Here is a 20417-nt window from a genome sequence, read left to right as displayed (position 1 = left end):
TCTGCCACAGGAGCCCTGGGTACACCTGAATCCACCCAAGTTCAATATCCAGATCAAGAGGATAATAGCACTGTATATTTAATCCTCCTTTAGGGATGATCAGATTTTGAAAGTACAGTGGAAAACCAGAGAGTATATTCATGTATGATCCAACTTGACATTTACTTTGCTTTCACCACAAACAGATTCAAATAACAGTGAACATGCAGAATTCTTTCATACTCCACGGAGCATTTTGACACAGTATCTTCTGTTTCCAACCTTATTTTTTCCTCTCCATTTTATGCATCAATCAACTGGGTATTTGTGATGCTCTGAGGGCTGAAATCAGCCAGCAGCAGAGGCAGGTACAAGCAGTGGTAAAGGTTAGCAATAAATAATGACACTGTCAAATGCACATACAGACCTGCTCCATGCATACATCCACATTCCTAATTAGATGGAAAGCTTGAAGGTGAGGTTATCCACTACTGAAAGCTGGAACAAAGAGTTTATTCCTTATACAGTAACTCTTCATTTGCTGCAAAATTCTATCAGTTTGATAAGCCAAGCTTGGAACAAATGATGCACCCCAAGCATTGCCAGCCAGAGCACATTTCTGGGCAGCCCATAATAGCCCCCATTTCCAGACAGTGCTCCCATACCACTAAACAACCCCAGCACTGCTTTGCTCCTTATGGCGAAACTTCCACCAAATTCTGCCCACTACGATAAAGGAAGAGTTTGTGCTCATCTGGGGAGTGCAGGAAAAGCACACATGGAGGTCATTTCCTAAAATAGGAAGGTAACTAGAAGTTCCCCCACTACAAGTAAACAGCAGGAATTGTGCATTTCAAGGGACTTCCCCATACCTGGCATTCCAAAACTCAGACTGGAACAAAGAAATGTCCTTGGTCAGAAAGCCCAGGAAAGGGCAGGAGGTTGGTTGTCCAGCCTGCACCCTGAGGTGTGCAGGGATGGAGAGCAACCAGGAGATTTATCTGCCTGCCTTGGCCATGGTCACTGTCTGGTCACCAGCTGTCCTGCCTCCTTCAGTTTGTGCTTTTCCCCTCTAACGAGGGCACGCCAAAGGTCTCTGTTCTGGGAAGAAGTGGCTGAATAACAAAATGACTCTTCTATGTCAGAAGGGACATCTCCTTCCACCTCTAAGTGCTCTGTCTGCAGCTCTTCCAGCAGCAGGTGGCACCTGAGCCTGGGGATCCCGGGTCAGCAACAAGTTCTAGCGGAATCTTTGAGAGTGATATTTTCCTCTCCACAGCTCACCCACCACCAGTGGTTTGGCAACATCAACACACAGACAAAACCTGCTCTGAGCAATGTTTTCAGAACCATCTGCAAACCTCACCAGGGTTACATCTGACAACACAGTGTGCACTGACTTTCAGAAATGACAGATGAAGTTCACTTGTGAAGGAATTATTATTTAACCACGTAAGGGAGGTTAGAAAAAGCACTCAAGGAAGGGATAAGCCACGGGAGAGTCCCAGAATGTGGTCTTCTGCTGTGATATCACTGACAGCTGGAATTGCAAAGGTGACACAGAGCGATGCTTACCAGCTGTGGGTTGGTGCCATTGGAAAGAATATCCAATAAATCTGCAGAAGAAATGAAGTAAAATCTGGGAAAGGCCAACCTCTTCCTGTCCAAATATTCAGCCAAAGCCTTCTCACATAGTGACAGCCTGAAGAAACAAAGTGAATGAACAGCACAGGACAGGCAGAAGAATATCCCCTCATGCTCCATGCTGCAGTTGGGCAGATTCTCCTTTGCCATGGGAGAGTGTCAGGCATGAGCTGGGCCTACGGTGTGGTCCTCAACAGCATTCACTGAATAGGGCAGCATAGCATGTAGTAACTCACGGGTCTCCCTGTATCCCCAAGGGCCAAATAGCCCAGGAGCCTCATGAAAAAGCAAAACCAGAAGTGGAAGAAGCTGGAAAGCATTTGCAGTCTGACTTGCTGTTTTAGACAAGTTCATAATTTTCACAGGTGATTTCACACTGGGATGAAAGTTTCTATAACTGCTTTTATTTTAACAAGCTGTATTTTAAAGTCTTATTCAAACCTAGTCAGCTCTTTGTGTTTGTGAAGCCTGAAGGGAAATTTGTTTGCTCCAATCTAAAATAAATCTTTCAGTGTTTACACATTAAACTGCTGCTGAGCTTACAAACTTCATAAATAACACGCAGCTAGTCCTCTGTGAGCAACACTGGCTTTACCTAATATGTATATTAAAAAAAACCACTTTATTTTAAGAGGATAGTTATTACTGACAAAAAAGCTATCATATTAAGCTTTCAGTGTGTTCCAGGCAGGCAAGCTCATATGTTAAGTGAGAAGTGTATCCATCTCAGGACAGTAAGGTCTTTCCCAGGCAGCCCAGATCTTCCATATGCCAAGGGTATATATGCAGAGATAATACTGTAAATTAAAGAACATGGGCCCAGCTCTGCTGCAGATATTCCTGCCTGGACTGCTAAACAGACCTTTAAGATGTTGTATTTAGGGTGGCAGTAAGGCCACGTGTTCCTCAAACCTGCTGAATGCCTACTTTTGTACATGTGCAAATCGATAGGCAGGATGAGAATTTGCACCTACACAAAACCAGACTCCACTTCGGGGGCTTCAAGGTGATGGATCACAAATAAAAGGACTCAAGAAAGATCAGACGTGCTGCAACTTGTGAATGCAAACAACCCTGCAGTCTTAAAAAGAAAGCCTCAGAGTACAGGTTATGCTAACTTATTACAACTGATCCCAGCCTCTGCCAAAATCCAGGGACTGAAGTTCCACCTACCTACTCTGAATGTTCTCCAGTTGTTGGAGCAGGCCTGGCTTATTGGTGGCTTCAACTACATTTGGGGTTTCCCGAGCTTCATAAGCCAGTTGCTTAAAATCAACATCAATGCCTTCAAAGCGTTTGGAGTCCTAAAAAGCAACAGAGAACATATTCGTGGTAAAGCACTAATCTTGTGACAGAAGGTCCCATCCTTGAGGCACCATATTTCTGTTGATGGAAAGATTCCCTGCTGAGAGCCTCATTCCCAGAGCAGAAAGGGATATCTCCACCATATCAGAAGGGCTCTTCCACCCAAATACCCAAAACAAGCACTCACCTTCTCCCCACTGTTCCCAGAGAAGCCATGGATAAAGTGCCTAGGATCCACCACTCTCACAGGGTTGACTGCCCTTTGAAGGTCTCCTCATACCTACTCTCCTTAGTTCAGATGGTAAAACAAGCCTCCCTGGCCATGGCAGCAGCAGACATTTCCATTCAGGGGAAAGGACAGTGACTCCACGCATGCTCTTCCCCTCCTGGTACAGCACAGGAGCATCAGTGCCCACCTCCAAAATGGGGATGCTGGCTTTTGCAAAGCAGAGCCCTCCCCTGCCTCAAATGGGGCATGGAAACCCCTTGTGGCAGCAGAGGAACACACTGACACACATGCTCTGTGCCTAGTGGGGATTCTGAAGTTTTAGAACAGTGAAGAATAAATAAAGCTACGTTCAGGATGTTCCTGCTCCTCCCCTTCCTCCCAAGCCAGGCCACAAAAGCACCCAAAGCTCTCCTGGCAGCACTTCTCCATGCTACCCTGCGTTCAGTGGTGGTAGCAAGGCCCTGCCCCAAGAGCTGAGCCCTCCTCACAAGGCACAGGGAGGCTCCAGGACATCCCATGCCCTGCTGGCACAGCGCTCCCCAGCCCTGGGTGCATCCCCCAAAAAGTAATACTGAGTTCTAGTCTGTGCCACCTGCCAGGTGGGTATTGAGATGCAGACAGCTGCCCAGCAGGATGCAGATTCACAGCATGAAGTGATTTCACATATGCCATCAAATACCTGCCAGATATTAATAGCTTGCTGGCACATGGTACAGCCTTCGTGGCTCTGGTTGTTAGGACTTGTCTATACTGCCCAGTAAGAAAAGCTGTGGGAGTAACAGTCCATACAGAGCAGGACAAGGGGACAGCAACAGTGTGGTGCATCACCAGGACAACACTGCACACTCATCTTAGATGACAGACCCTGGCTCCACACAGGACCTGACATCATGTGTGGGTGCTCTCACCCTGCAGCAGCACTGAAGGCATGGAAACAGATGCTGCCAGAGCTGCTTGGCTCAGGTCTGTTTGGAGGTCTTGCAGCATTTCCATTATTACCTTGGTCCCCTATCCTCCCAGTAAGCAGGGAACCCACCTGCAGCACTGAACAGGACTAGCAGCCTTGCACTCAGTCACCAGTAACTCTGCATTTGCTCCATTACAGTGAAAATTAGCTTCTCAGCTCAGGCACAGCCTACAATACAAAACCATCCCTGGGCAGGGCTGGGGAAACTACTGCAGCACTACTGGAGCCTCTGCCAGAAGAGGCGGCCGGAGAGAAGACCCACTCTGGGGAACACAGAATTACAGACAATCCCATTTCAGATCATGGAGGATCTCCTTCAACCCTCTCCCAACAGAAAAATATGGGATTTGGGCTTTCTTACCTCTGGAAGCTGTGTCCGTATATCTTCTGAGCCTATGAATATGCTTTCCAGGTGACACCACGTACGCTGCACTTCAAACCAGAGGGAAATGACAGAGTCCACAGCGGATAGTTTCCTCTGCCACACAGATACTTCCTCCAAGAAAAAAGCAATGCATTTGGACGTCATTAAATTCTGCAGCTGCACCTGGTTGTCTTCCAGAGTTTCAATGAGTTCTTCGTCCGACTTCAGCAATGGGATGTTTGTCCGTGGGTGAGGCTCGTACTGAAACTCCATGCTGCTCCAGGTCATTTTTAGTTCCTTCAGCACCTTCTCCATGCTCATTTCTCTCACTGCTTTGTCCACAATTCCACGAACCTCATCCTCAAAGTTATGCAGGCAGAGCTTCAGAAGATCAGCCAGCGTGGTGTCAGAGTCCATCACGAACTTCACACCCGTCACCTGCATCAGTTGACCCCAATGCCTTTCTCTAATAGCAGGATTTTGAAGTTCTGCTACAGCTTTCAGGGCTGTCAGCATGTTCTTCACTCTGCTGTCCAGCCCTGTGAAAGCACCCCATGCCCTCATCTCTTTATCCAAATTTCGAATCTCTCTTGCAAACTTTTTGCACTCGAGATCCATGTTTTCCACGTTAATATCCACCCATTTGGTGGTCTGCCAGTCCTCAAGGCTGCTGTTCACAACCGAGATCATATCCCAGAGCTCTTTGAGAAGACACATCTCCTTTCTGCACTGCTTCAGTTGTTTACAGTCTGGCACCATGACTTCAAACAGAGCAGCTGATTCATAAATCGAGGTCATGGCTGACTCCATTTGTTTCATCTCAATGTTCTTTGCATCCAGCAGTTGATAAGGCTTTTCAGCATCAAACCTAGAAAAAAAATGTTATTGTAACAACTTCTGAAGAAAACATAAAACAAATGGTGCCTCCAAGAGACAAAGCAGAGATTAAACATCTGTAGTATGCACTGATGGTACTTCCACGTGGCAGTGCTGATGCCACTTTCAAGCAGTACTGTGCACTCAGCACCCAGACTCCATGTCTCGCTAGCTCTGGACAGCGTTCCCAGCAACAAGACACCCCAGGTGTTGTAGATACAACACTGTGAGAAGGTAGGAAATGTATGCAAAGGCTACAGACTGGGAGATGACCTCATCAAGCTTTATTCCTTATGTGATGCTGCAGTTTGCCTCTACCTGAACGGAGCTTCTTTCCGAAACCTCTCTCTGAATCTGTGCTGCTCAGCATCAAAGGCCGCACAGCTCCTGCGCAGAGCTGCCATTTCGTTTGCCTGCAGAGGAGCCACATGCTGCTTCACAGCTATCGCCTGCTTCTTTATATTGTTCCATTTTTCTGGCAGCTCCTGCAAGCAAAATTTAAACACTGGTAGGATGTATTTGAAACCCGATAGATGGCATATCTGATCTGTTTATTGATAATCCCAGAACAGCAATTGAATCTGCGGCGTAAGTTGTAAGGAAATATTCCCATGACATAAAAGCTAAACGTGCAGTTTGGGATACAACAAGAGTTTTGCAGAATACTGAGGACTGACACCTTACAACCAGCTGCTCTCCTCACAAAAATATTTTCAGTAATTTAAAAAGGGCCCCACGTTGAAATTCTGGGCTCTCACGATGGCTCAATACTTGAGGAAGAACACTGATGCTAACACTGAGCCCAGAGGGACCCAGAGACTGCTGTGAGCAGCCGAAGGCAGGAGGACGGGCTGTCTGTGCCAGCTCATCAGATCAGATGGATTTTCAGAGCTAATTAAGAAGCAGGACTCTGGGGCAAACCCCTCCAGCCTGTGTATATAAAATTGGTGCTAAATAAGTCTGGTTCCTTCCTCAGGTCTACAGCCAAGCTGCAGGCACACAGTGCTGCTGACAACCCCCCCTGCTGTACCTGGGATTTCCTTCTGAAGGGGATGTATTTCTTCTCACTAGGCTTTTTGGACCACATTCTCAGCCCAGATACTGATACTGGCCGAGGGCTCTGCTGTCCCTGAATCCCAGGGCTCTGCTTTTTCAGTGCACACATGGAGCTGCTTCCTTGTCCTCATCACCAGCTCCAGCCCAGCCCAGCCATGGAGAGAGAGGCACTGAGAGTAACTTCTTCCTGGTTTTCCCACCCTATATGGCAGTGACTCAACCATTCAACTCCGTGTTGCCAGAAAGAGTACAATTAGTTTGTTCTCTCCTGCATCTGAAGGGAAAAGCAGGAATCCAGGGAACTACCAAACCCCACTCAGCTACCACTCAAGCCTGCATCAGAGAATGGGAGTCTTTGCTACACAGGTGCAGAAGACAGGAAATCCCCAAGAAAGGCCCCACTTTCAGCCTTGGGTTCTGCACACAGCACTCAGTGACCACAGGGTATCCATTGGCACATAGCCATGCACTTCTCCACTGTAAAAAGACGGGATCATAGAATCACAGCATGGTTGTGGTGGAAGTGACCTTAGAGGCCCCCAGGCCCCACTTCTGCCATGGGTTGGTTGCCCCGCACCAGCTCAGGCTGCCCAGGGCCCCTCCATGGCCTTGGGCACCTCCATGGATGGGGCACCCACAGAAGAATTTCTTCCTACTCCCAAGGCTGGCTGGGTACCTCACAATGTCCTCTAACCTTCATCTCATGGTCCCCTTCACTGAAGGTAAAGAAATTCCCAAAAGAAAACTGATTCATCAGAGCCAGTAAAGGTGTCAGAACACTTTCAGAACCTGTTGTGATATCCTCTGAGTCAGGGAGATCTGGTTTTACAGACCCAAAAGAGGACTGAAGTCCTTTGAGAAAGCAACTCCTCTGCCAACATTATCTTCCCCATCTCCACAGTTGCCAAGAACTGGCTTATTTAAAAATAATTATAATTCAACCTAATTAACAGATGCATTTGAAAATGCATTAATTTTTTCAAAAGTAATCGCTGAGGGTTGGAGCAAGCAATTCTATGTTTTTCATACATAACAAAAGGCTTAATCTCTGCTGTAAAAGAAAATCTCAATAGAACTCCAAAATTTAGAGCTATCAATGCACATCCCATGATAGAAGGAACACTACCCAACGAGGCCCTCTAATGACTGGGAGTGGGGTCTTAAATATTCTTGCAATGCTATTAAGGTCACATTCTCTTTGACAGCTCCTGTTTGGAAGATCTGTGTGTTCTCACTCACCTCTAGTTGCTTATGGACTTCCTCGGGCAGCTGTTGCTCATACGCCTTCAGCAGCTCCACGGTTTGCTTCAGGGGCTCAAACATGGCATCAGTGACACTCTGCCTTTCTTTAACGGCCATGAGATGACCCATAATCTCCACCAAGCCATCATAATCTCCTTTTTCAACTTTTTTGCTCAGACCTTCATCAGCAGTTTTTATGAACTCTTCAAGGTCAGTCAAGCTATATAATATAAACACACAGTGAAGGGAACTTGGGGGAAGCTTCTGTCCTAGCTTTACCTTGTTCTTAATCTTGCCTGCTAATGGGCACAGTCAGCAGAGGCACGATGGGCTCCAGGATCTTTGGTCTTTTCCAGCACAGCCACACTTCTGTTCTCAGAACAGTGTCAAGAACCTGCTTAAATTCTGTGGATGTCGCTGGGCCAATATGTGTTCTTAAATTCTTCACCTAATGAAGACTAAACTGCTGAGTCAAGGACTCTCAAGCGAGAGCCCCTAACTGCCTAGTTGTAAAGCTATACAAAAAGCTCTTCGTATAGAAATTATCTATCAAAGTCACAGCCCTGAAAAGAACACATGTATTAGGCTTATGTGGCAAGGGTTTGGTAGCAAGGGGACTGCGATGGGACTGCCCCATGTCAGACAAGAGCCAGCACCAGCTGCTCCAAAAGGGACCCACGCTGAGCAGTGAGTAATGCTGGCTGTGCTCTGGGAGAGCAGAATGAAGAAAGGGGAAAAAACTGCCACACAACAGCAGCCAGGAGAGAGAAGTGTTAAAATGCACAGAGAGAATCCTGCAGCCCCCAGGGTCGGTGCAGAAGGAGGGCAGGAGTTGCTCCAGGTATGGCGCAGAAGAAACCTGCAGCACAGGAGAAGTTCATGGAGGAGCTGGTTGTCCCCCTGCAGCCCATGCGCACCACATAGAGTAGATCCCCCTGTGCAGTCATGCCCATGATGGCAATTGGGAGCGACCTCCCTGTTCTTACCTCAACCCTTGAGCCTTTTCTATCATATTTTCTCTCCCTGTTCATTCAAGGGAGGGGAGTAAGAGGGCAGCGTGGTGAAGCTGACCTGCCCATCAGGGTGAAACCACCACAACGAGGTCACACCATCCACCACATGCGATGGTCTTCACTGCTACAAATGTCTGCAAATACTTCTTTTTAAGTATCCAAGACCTACAACAGCCTTCAGTTGTAACTACTCAAATAAATCACCTGATGCATCACCCTGCACAAAGCTGGTAACCAGGCAGCTACTCAGAGCAAGAAGAACGTGACCTCAAAACTTGTTTGGAAAACTCCCCCTTTTTGTGACCTTGAAGCTACCTCCTCATGACTGCCAGAATAGTTGGATCAGGACAAACGGACAAACAGACATCCTACCTAAAGCCACACAGCAGGTCCTGGAAGGACCTGCATGTAGGACATTAAGAGTACTAAGTCCACATAGGTGTTTCCACTTTACCCACTCAGCAGTATGTGTTTCCAGCAGAGACCTGGGGATGGAAGCTGTAGGGCACGTGGTAGAGTTGGCATATAGTAGGGCTCTTGTATTTGTTAAATGCTAAATGTCCAGTCAAGACCAGAGAAAACTCATTTTTGTCAATGCAGATCCTGGAGAGAGGAAGGGGGAACAGCTCTTACCTGTGTGTGACGTGGTCAATGAGATGCTGCTTGAACAACAAACTCCACCTTTTCACCACATTCAGCAAGGACGCCTTGAAAGGCCGCGCGTCGACCTTCATCCAGCTGTGGAAGATGCTGATGGGCTCGATGCGATTCACCTCCTCATAAATCTTCTCATAGGAGTCAATCTGCTCCCTGAACTGCTCAAGGGTGGGGGGTGTCTCAGGGACCCCATCCTCTGCATGAGCCTCGACTTCTGCAGCGGTGAGGATGTGCCCATAGAGAAGGAACTGGCGGAAGAATTCCTTTCGGTCATCCCCATAGAGGTAAGAGTAGCGATCGAAGCTGCTGCGGTATTCACAACAGGCCGCCATCACAGCCTGCACGCGGCCCAGCAGGTCGTGGCGCATGTCAGCCAGGTCAGCCATGTCCTCCATGTCAGCCTGGGGGAGGGAAGCAGAGCACAGTGACAGCGGGGCCTCCGTGCTGCCGCAGGGCACCGGGCAGCGCTCAGCTACCAGACCTGGTAGTGGGGGAAGCCACTGTGCCTGGCCAGCCTGGGCACCAGCGAGGAGATGCGGTAGATGTCATTGAGAAGGCTTTCCACCATGTCATAGAAGCCATCATTTGTGCCGGGGTCCAGGGAGGGACGAAAAATCAAATCTGGGATCACTAAATCCAGCTGCACTTCAAACAAGGGGGCAAGCCCTGCCTTGGGATCTGGTAAGGAAGAACAGAGACATCAGCATCTTTCTCAGGTTGAGAGGAATGACCTTAAGTCACCACTGAGATCCACCGCAGAACACACGTGTTGTGCCCCATAAGGACACTGGCAGATGTGACCACAGACACCCACTTGCAGGGTCCTGTGACACTGTGCCTGCAAACAGCACAGAGGAAAAGCTAATGTTCCAGTAGCCACAGATCAGACTGGAGGACAGATGAGGCAAAAATGATTTAAGGGTTGAAAAAAAATGTTGTGGAATGAAGCCTTATAGAGACCAGGCTCTTTAGCTAATCAAAAGGGAGTCTGAGAGCGGAACAATTACAGGGCACAAGTACTTGCAGAGGAGAAAACCATCAGGAACAAAGAGGCACTTTGGTTTATTGGAGAAAGGCATTAAAAAAAAAACAACCACAGCATCTGGAAATGGAAGCCAAATTCAAATGTGAAGTTATGTGCATGTTTTTAACAAGACTGTTTGGATTTAAATTCCCAACTCAACGCCCTCACATCCAAGAGGGAAGCATTTTTGGAAACGTGCTTTAGGTAAACACAAGATGCTTGCAGCAGAGTTGAGTGCACTTCTGCAGTGTTCTTAGGCAGGAGGTCTGATGGAAGTGATTCCTGATCCCACCTCATCTCCTTGCTGGCCTGATGCCCGAGGATTGAGTTTCTTCCCTGCCTTTCAGCAGCAGAATCAGCTCTTGAGATTGCCCACAGATCGAAGATGGCATAACCCTGATGCTTTGTACATGTGAGAGCAGGAGAGGATCGATATCTGAGCTATAGTACAGACTTGGGATGACTCCTCAATTTAGTCTGTCCAGTCCTTGCAAATGGTGCACTGTCCTCTCCATCCCTTCCCTGCACAATGCTTTGCTCCAGTGACCAGGAGATGGAGGCACCCACCCAAGCCGGAGTTGCCATAGACAGCACAAGAGGCACAGCAGAAAGCCAGGAAAAGAGCAACTTCTAGGCACAAGGGAAAGTGAGAACAGAAAACAGCAAGGGAGACCTGACTCCTGCAATGCTTTTTCCTCCAGCTCCATCCTGTGCATCTCACCTCTGCTGCACACAAGGGATTCAAATGCTGCAATCTCCATCAGAGAGGGAGAGAAAAGTCATCTACCCCATCCCCTTGGGCACAGCCCACTGACCCCACTGCATGGCTTTCTCTGCAAAGAAGAGCAGGAAACTTCCCTTAAGTGAGACTGAAGCAGTCGCTGTGGCCAGCAGAAAGGAATCAGCAGCTACCTGTGTTTTCCAGGAGGTACTTCAGTGAGCACTCAATGGCAGTAAAGAATCCATCCAGGATTATCTCATCTACATAATCCACGTAGGCCTTCCAGACATCAGATGCTGGGTCTGCAGTTAAGAGGCTCTGATTTTCCTGGAAGAAAACAAAGACATCCTCAAATTCAGCAGGGCTGAGCCTGTCATGCAAGAGGGCTGCTCACAGCTAAGGATACGTGCCAGTGAGCACATGGGTACCAGCCTTCTGGAAGGACTGGAAGCCAGGTAGTTGTTCGTAGACATCCAAGTAGAAAGGTGACTACTTACTTCTGTCAGGAACTGCTCTGTCACCTGAAACAGCTCAAAAATTGTCCTACAAATGGACATCTCAAAAAGATCATAGAGCTTTCAAATTCAAGAAAAGGTTTTTAAACAACAAAACTACAGAATGGTTGGGATGACAAAACAAAGGGTTTGCTAACAGCCTCCCGCCTCATCTTACCATGCTCCCTTCCTCCAGGTCAGCTCCCAGCCATGAAATTCAGGGTTTTCTGAGTCACAGCAAGGACTCATCCTTCCTGGGTTTCCTCCTTGCATCCCCCATGAAGCCAGGCTGTGTGCCCACTCCCTGCTCCTCTCAGCAGCCTCCCAGGCACCACTGGGACTGGGCTGCTGGCCCTGGCATGTCCTCTGAGCACTCCTTCTCCCACAGAGGCTCTCAAAAGTCACAGTTTCAACAACAACAACAAAAAGGTCCAGCCTGCAGAGAGCAGAAACCAGCCCACCCTGTCCATTGCTGTGGGGCCATCAGACATGCTTAGGGAGTGTCTCAGATGTATTTCACATGAGGGTGCATGGGAGAACATGCCACCCCAGTGCTGGTGTGGCAGCTCAGCACACGAGACAGCACTGCCAGTTGGTTAGTAGCCAGCCCAGAGTTGCTACTTCCTGGTTTGAAACATAGCAGCTGGGTGCTTGAGCTCCTAACAGGGCAGAGTAGGGCTCTGGCCCCTTGCAAACTCAAACTGGCAGCAGAGAGCTGACACCTAAAAGAAAGGGAACCTCACAGGAATGAGCTCAGTATTAACAATTGACTGAAAGCATCACTGTCTTTGCCATTTTGAACAAAGTTCCCTTGTAACTGATGTTTTAATGAGCCCTCCTGCTATGACCACAAGACCATGTCCTCCTTGGCCACAAGAGGAGGTGCCCTGATCCCTTGGATAGTAGCTGGAGAGGGCTGAGCTTGCTACACTCACAGCAGCAGAACAAAACCCTCACCCTGGTTCAGTGTTCAGAGAAATGGGTGAGAGGTCTGCTGGCTGCAGATAGCAAGGTAAGATGAGCAGCAAGAGCTTGGTGTCCCAAGCAGGTCAGTCAGCTCTCTCCAGAGCTCAAGGCCAGGCGGAGATCCTCAAGAGTGGTTTGGGTCTAAAACCCATCGCCCTCCAGGCCAAGGTGCTGTGCCCACCACACAAAGCACATCAGTCCAGAAGGTGAGAAGCAGAACTTTGGGTTTTCTCCTGCACTGCAAAGAAAACTCTCAGCAATGACAATGTCACTGGAAAACTCCAAGGTATTGAACAGCAGCTTTTCTCCTGTTGCTTAGCTTCTCCCTGGACTATCAGCATCACCTCCTGCTTCCTCAGGGGGACAACAATTCTGAAACAGAAAGGTCAGCTGCAGCCAGCTGCCTTTGTATTTTCAGGTAAATAGTTTGAAGGGAGATCTTTCCTCTTTGCAGGACCCTGAAGCCTGATACATGACTCCCCTCTAGTGGCTCCACAACAGCCACGACTCCTTCAATGGGCTGTGGCTGCCCTCGTTCCGGTTCTGAGCTGGGTTTCCAGCAGTGCCCAGTCAGCAACACCCCACCACACAACCACACCAGCCCACTCATCAACGGTATTGTTAATTAACACTTCCTAAACTTTCAAAGGTGTTAAGAGAGTTAATTTTAGGGTGAAACAGCTATGGACAATTTCAGTAGAGGAGAGAAACATGGAGAAACCACAGTGACAAGACATCCCTGGACATCAGCCCCCTTCACCTTCATCAGCGAATGAATCCTCAGCCCTGACTCCTGGACCAGGCTGTAACTCTTCTCCAGACGGTCCTGGCAGTCCTCCAGGTTCAGCAGTGATTCCTTTTTCCCATCTTTCCTCTTAAATATGGGTGACCCCCATGACCGCACAAAGCTCTGGATCTCCTCAACGTTGCTTTTGGCTTTCTGCATCCTCTGCTCGAGGTCATGGACATCATCCATCACCATGGAAATGTGGTCCCAGACACCTGGCCAGAAATAAGATGACTGCTTTCAGAGCTGCTGGGCCAACCTCTCTCACATCTTTAAGATTAGCCTCTGACATTTTTTTCCCTAAGGTCTCATATATTTCTCACTCATCACTACTGCAAGACTTACCATGTCAACTGACAGCAGCTTCCTGCCCTGAGCCATTGTGAGCTCCATCCTACCCCAGCAAGCCATAGCACAGTTAGCAGGCTAAGCAACCCTGTCACCATCACTGGAGCAGGGACTTTGCACCCCAACCTGGTCTCAGGAACCAGCAATGGCTGCATTTAGATGCAGAGAGCTTCAGGCTTATCTGCAGGAAAATCCCTCCATCTTTATTGTGCAATGGAGCTCTCTGAATGGAGCTTTTCAGCATGAGCACTTCTGCTCTGCATGTTCCCAAGGGAGGACGTTTGTTCCTGTTCATACCACAAGCCTGATGACAGAAATATATATTCCACCAGTGAGCAGTTTGCTTTCACCAAGAGAAAACAAATTGTTTTCCTCTGCTTTGCTTTGCAGTTAAAACTGATCAAGCAAGAACACTAGTTAAATCATCCCAAAGTCATGCAAAACCCAACTCCAGCTGCAGTACTTCATCCTTAAGGAAAAGCTATCGAGGTGGCTCTGCCTCTCTCTGGGACAAGCCCACTCCAGTGCCACATGGCCAGGCCAAAGGTCCCCACTCTCTGCATACTGGAAGGAAGTAGTGCCCCAGGTACACAGGCACACACCTACACGTGTGCTGCCTGGACTAGCACTGGGTGGTTAGCACAGGCAGCAAAAGAGGCTTCAACCTCAGCCTTGACAGCTCTTACAAACCCAAATCTGGCCTTCTCCAGACTGAATCCAAAGGCAGCAGGACCCCACCTACAAGGCCAGCAGAGTAAGGGAACGGGAAAAGCAGCAGGCAAGCTGGGGGCTGCCCTTCATCTTGCCAACCCTTGTTGTGCTCCAGGCTGAGAACTGCAGCTGGGAACCAGGTGACTGACACTGAGTACATCAGGGAATCTGACAAAACCCAAGTGTATGAGCTCACATTACCCAGTGCTTAGCTAACTCACCTTCCATCTTCCAGTTCAATGTTTCCTCTGCCTCTTTCAGCTTCAAGTCAATATCCCGCAGCTGCTCCTGTATTAGAGGGTATTCAACCTCCAGGACTGTCTTCAGGATCTTGTTGTATCTGTTCACCATGAGCTCCAAATTAGCCACCATCTGTCGGTACGATTCCTTGGAGGAATAGATCTCTGCTGCTGTTGGTGGGATGCTTCCCATCTGGCTGCCAGACAAGTAGCTCACCTCTCTCAGCACTGAAACCAACTGGAGAACCAAGGCAGAGAGCTGAACACAGAGCAATCCTCTCCATTTCCCCAGCATACACTCTCCAATTTATGAACATTTTAGGGTTTTCCTACTATTCTGCTGATAAATCAGCATGCTCTGAAAAGCACCTAGACACTTCTCAGTCTGTACTGTCTTCCACTGACCTCTGTCACCCGTTCTCTTTCCAATCAAAGACTGACAGCTCTGGTAACTACCAAGCAAGTAAACTCCATGCAGCCTTTAAAAGCCACAACGAACTCTGGTTCTCTTAGCCATCCTCACCAATACTTTTTTAGCAATATTCTTGTCTGAGAGCTTAGCAAACAGTTATCTAAGGGAAAGATGGACCAGTTCTGTTGGTCCACTGGAGATGACTGACATAAAAAACAAACACCAGGGCCCAAACCTAACGAGTCAAATCCTCCCATTTCAGTGTGCCTACCTACCAGCCAAGCCTTCTGCTGGATACCTCTCCCTGCCCCAGTCTGAGCAATGACTGGTTGGATTAATGAGTTTTATTCAATTATAAACCCAATATAAATGCAAGCCTGTAACAAAGGGAACAGTAAGGTCTTCCAGCATAATATATGACTTTTAAGACTAAAAATCTTCATTGCATTTAGTAGCTAGCATGGTAAAGTGCTCCAGGAACTGCACATGTTGGGAGAGCTGAAGGAACAAGAGGGCACGTGAGATACAGACAAGTTCCCCTTCCCTCTTCTTTGTAGTGGAAGGTATGGGATGTGCCCAACATGGAGTTGAAAATACAGTCCTCCTTTCCCCTTCTTCCATGAAAGGTGAGTTCTGGAAGACTCTTCCATGCTGGAGGGTTGCAAATACATCCCTTGAGGCAAAGTGAGGTGCTCCCATCAACTCTGGAGGGAATGAAGGAGCTTAACTGGCATACAGGGACATCAGACTGTCCTCATTGTGGGAAGCAAAGAAGAGAAGAGCAGCAGCACTTGAAGGCTGGCACAAGAGATGAGAGCAGGAATGCTCAGCACATCACAAGCTCCAAACCCTCTCCCGAAGGTGAAGGGTAAAAAACATCCCAAAACCACTTGGCTCCCAACTTAGAAAGGAGGTTCCAAGGAGACAAACAAATCCTTTGACTTAGGGCCAAGTTTGAATGAGCTGTAAAATCTAAACACTGAAAACCTGAACACTAAAACTGCAGCATACCCCAGGAAAGTGGGAAGGTTTTGGTGCCAATGTGCCCCATGACCCTGAGAGTTTGTTTCTCCCATTAAATGGCACTTTTACATTTCCCAGTTACTGGCTCCCACCAGGCCCCAGGAAGTCTACACACTCTGATGGTTTGGAGCCCAGATTCTACCTTGGGCAAGGTGGACGGTCCATCCTCACTGTGCTCAAGACAGGCTTTAGAGGAAATCTTAGGGTACAGGAAAAAGACCCTAAATCTGTTCTAAGCCTCATGCAGTTCAGTAGAAGAATCTAACAGCCACAATACTATTGTAACAAAATAAACCTTTCCAGGGTTATACTATACCCTTCTGGGACATGAACCAAACTCTGCAGCTCAAGCTCCAGTGCTCCACACCAGTACCAAGTCTAATCTGGAGATGCTGACACCACTTAAGCATCTGTGTACCCTGCTACTTCCCATAACTGATTTTCACTAGAATTTGATCTGCTTAAACCTCAATCCTGTTATTTTCTCAGGAGACAGAGGCAACAGAGAGTGCTACACTTACGTTACTCATTATAGAAGGGGATCCACAGATGTCAGCAGAACAGATCCAGTACCAAACCCACTCAATCACCTTCCCATAGTGGAGCCCACTGAGAAAAAAATAAAAAGCCCAGCAGGAAGAGACACCTGCAGGCAGGCAGGAAAGGCAGCAGGCAGTAGTTTTTACCTGGGGATCAAAATTGACCGTGAGCAGTTTGGTTTCTGGCTCTCGCCGGATGAGTGGTTGAGTGAGGTTGTACTGTGACTTTTCAGAGACTGTCTGGGACCAGTTTATGTACAGTTTTTCTTGATACCTGCAGGAAAAAAATACACATTCATCATGTAGCTATTTAGCCAGCAGACCAGGCGTATAAGCAGATGAAGCCAAGCCCACTTCTGAAAGTTAAACATGAAGGATGAGAAAAAAAACCTTTCACATCATTTCCACAATTAACTTGATTTCGAAGACAGACACCCAAAAAGCAGTGACATTATCAAATCAGGAGGACAAACAGCACTCAAATACCACTTTTAGCAGAGGATACTGATTTGGAGACAGAATTCTAAGGCATTTGGCCAGAAGTAACAGGTAAGTAACTATTGGGCATTTCCAATGTTTCTAAGCAGGACAGGTGTCTACACCCATACAAATCCTTGGATACCACTGCACTCACTTATCTTAGAGAAGTGAGAAACCATCATTCTCATGGAGATCCAGCACTTGGAGAACTCAGTGACACCTCTGAAGGCTGAAGCTGGGTCTTATTAGCTCACATGACAAGAATAGCAACAAGCACCCAAACAGCAAAGTCTCTTCTGAATCATGTTGTCACCTGAGAGCTCTGGGAAATGTCACCCAGAAAGCATTTCTATGGAAGTCACCAAGGATCTCACCATTGGTCTGCTCTCTTCTGAAAGGCTGCATCATAATTACGCAGTGTTTTGGGGGGGAGAGCGGGTTTGATCATCAGGACCAAGGCTGCCTCCACCTGCCCTGTGTTTCCCAGGGATCCTGTGTCTCAACTACCTGCACTGTGTCTCAGCTACCTGCACTGCTGGCCAGGAAAAAGCAGGCTCTGCAGAGACGAATCCTGGCTGGGGAGGTTGTCACTTCACAAGGGAAAGCCCAGAGTGACCAGTTCAGATTTAATATCAAACTTTAAGATACTAAGTCAGTGACAATGAACTCCACTGTGAGTTGTGGAAAATACATATTACAGGCAGTGTAGATACACTCTGGGAATGAACAAAAGCAGCAGAACTTCTGGTCAGTCCAGGTTTTCAACCATAGCAACTTCTACACCCAGTAGAAGCTTTCCCAGTGCTTCTGCTAGGCTCCTCCCAGGAAATCTTCCCATTGCAAGACATCACAGGAAGACTGTGGCATACAGCAAAAGGATTCCTCCTCATCTATCATCAGAAGACCCTCTCTGGCTTAGAAAGGAACATTCCTAGGCTTTGGACCGACAAGCATGCTGGTAGGCTGCATGGATGAGAACATTATTTTGTACAGTTATAGCATAGCCTGCCCCACCACTCACCTGTCGAGCAACTGGAGCATTTCTTCATACCTCTCCAACACCCTTCTTCCTTCAGGAGAGTCCAGGCAGCTGGTAGCAAAACAGACAAACTTAGCATTACATGTAGTTCTGCAAGACTGTAGGCTGTATTTACTCTAAGATCTAAGATCGTAAGTTCACTAAGATCCTAAGTTCATCCTTCAGTTTGTAGGACAGACTCTAGCCAGCTGAGGACCTTGCATTTCACCCCACCACATCACCCAGAAGTGTTTTGCTGCACAAAAAGTTGAGGGGGGGGGGGGGGTTGGACAGCCCCTCTCATGCGTTTGTATGACAAACTGCAAAACAGGAACCACACATCAGAGGGGAAGAAGGAATCAATGCTACTGGAGGAAGGCTGGCCTATTTAACATGTGCAGCACTCCCATTTTCGCATGCTGCACTTGCACAGAGCATGGCAACTTTCTGTTTACCAGCCAGCACTTTCTAAGACCAAAGAGGCTCAGAAAGAAGCAGCACGCAGCTCATGTTGGACGTAGCTATTTGTAGTGCCAGATTTGTGCCCCACAAACCATCAGAGTGGGGAAGAGCACCCCACAGTGCAGGAGGCAGAACCCCAGCCACCCATGGAGGCAGGCAAAGTAATGCTGATAACAATTTTAGCCCAGGTTCAAGGCTTCTTGAAAACAGTTGTTGATTTTGGAGAATACTTTATAAAAACCAGATACATTTAAAACCCAGCAAATTCCCAGAGAGCTCAAAGGACATCGGTATCTACTGCAAGTTCAGCGGAGCACACAGGGAGCACTTGAGAGGTCACTGCTGGACAAGCACTGACCAAGCCCCAGCAAAACCAACTTCTTTCTTCTTTAATCCTTTCCTTCTTTCAAGTTGCATTGTAGGAAACAGAGCCACACCACCACTGCTGCAGGCATGTTATCAACCACTCCAAACAGAGGAAAGAAAATCAATGTGAAATGCAGATCTGGGTCCTTCTTCATGGATTACAAACTTGGCCATTTGGATTCAAACAAGATGTGTGTGCTAACTTGGGCGCTGTGCTGGGGATGGGCCAAGGGCCTGTCTCACCGCAGAGATGTCTTTATTGCTGCAGAATGACTTGCACTTAAAGGCACTTACATAATGGTAATACAAGGTGAGAGAAGACCACAAATACTGGACAGTGATGGAGATGGCTTATTTTGGATAAGCACATTAAAAACCTGGATTCATTTACTCAGAATAGCCTCTAGCACAAGTAAAGCTGTTCCGGTGAGCTACAGCACACAATCCCCAGGGTACCTTCAATTATTCTGGGTCCGACATAGCTTTACTTATGGGGCTTTCACACATTGTTTCAGGAATGCTGAAGTCTACAAGTAGTGCCACTAGGTCTGGCAGTTGCAAGTGTGAGACCACCTCTCTCCAAGACCCACAATAACAAACTTTGGGGTGAAAAGTATCTCAGCACAGTTTCTTCCCTTGGTTTTGTGAGATCGCTCCCTTGTTTGATGCTGAGCAAGTTGTTTTCTGTCAGTGCCCAGGACAAGTCCTTGTGTGTTCACCAACCTGAAACTCATCTCCACCAGCCCAGCTGAGTCCAGCCAGCATCTCTCTGCCCTCCACTGGGTGATACCAGAACTGGGGCTTGCAGTCTAGGCCTGAGCAGCTCCCAGGGAGGTTCTGGAGCACACACGGAGTGGGGTTGTAGGGGAAGACGTTCCAACGTGCCTTGCAATTGCAACCTAGAAGCACAGCTGAAAAGCCCATGCAGTATCCCACCATGCCTCTTAACCACTCCCAAACAAATTCACCTAACGAGTTCCTTAAAAACCAACAGCTGGCAAGCTGAAAAGAGCCAGTGCTATCACTTCACACCTCTTTGACTAAGAAATATTTCAGCAATCAGCACTGGATGATGTTTGATACAGAAAGAAAACCAGATTGATTAAAGATACCAAGGTAGTCATAAAACAACTTATCTGGCACAGCCACGCACGGGTGTGTGATGTGTCTGAAGGGACCGAACTGTGCCTGGATCCGCGCCCGCAGCTCCTGAGCCCAGCGCAGCGCTCCAGCTACCAGCGGCATGTTCTTATGCACAGGAGGGAATCCTGGGGGGAACACGGAAACTGCATTTGACTGAACACTGCCCTTCTAACCTCAAAGAGGCATGAAAAGCAACTCATCTGCATGAAACTGTGCTGATTTCCCAGTTCTCTCCCTTAAACGCAAGCATCTGAGAACGGCTCTGATCAATCAAGAAGCCCAGCTCATGTTAGAAATGGAGCTGATACAGAGGCAGACTTTGCCTAGGAAGAATTCCCCCCTCCCCACAAAC

The 20417-nt window shown here is 47.8% G+C and overlaps 1 protein-coding gene across 1 annotated transcript in view; it reads right to left on the bottom strand.

The window, feature by feature from the left end:
• The window catches only part of DNAH9 (dynein axonemal heavy chain 9), a 179819-nt gene that overhangs the window by 144497 nt on the left and 14905 nt on the right, over positions 1 to 20417 (bottom strand). Inside the window, exons 10-22 of the mRNA XM_415585.8 lie at positions 20076 to 20190; positions 18098 to 18166; positions 16744 to 16870; positions 14605 to 14860; positions 13298 to 13539; positions 11269 to 11404; positions 9814 to 10010; positions 9309 to 9733; positions 7660 to 7882; positions 5683 to 5849; positions 4486 to 5356; positions 2797 to 2927; positions 1555 to 1681 (exon numbers count right to left, since the gene is read on the bottom strand). Of these exons, the coding sequence (XP_415585.6) occupies positions 1555 to 1681; positions 2797 to 2927; positions 4486 to 5356; positions 5683 to 5849; positions 7660 to 7882; positions 9309 to 9733; positions 9814 to 10010; positions 11269 to 11404; positions 13298 to 13539; positions 14605 to 14860; positions 16744 to 16870; positions 18098 to 18166; positions 20076 to 20190 (3086 nt within the window). The remainder of the gene's footprint in view (positions 1 to 1554; positions 1682 to 2796; positions 2928 to 4485; positions 5357 to 5682; positions 5850 to 7659; positions 7883 to 9308; positions 9734 to 9813; positions 10011 to 11268; positions 11405 to 13297; positions 13540 to 14604; positions 14861 to 16743; positions 16871 to 18097; positions 18167 to 20075; positions 20191 to 20417) is intronic.

The sequence above is a fragment of the Gallus gallus genome, chromosome 18 (genome assembly GCF_016699485.2).
Source record: "Gallus gallus isolate bGalGal1 chromosome 18, bGalGal1.mat.broiler.GRCg7b, whole genome shotgun sequence".
Taxonomy (NCBI): Eukaryota; Metazoa; Chordata; class Aves; order Galliformes; family Phasianidae; genus Gallus; species Gallus gallus.
The sequence above is the reverse complement of the archived record's forward strand: the minus strand, read 5'-3'. Positions and strand labels throughout refer to the sequence as shown.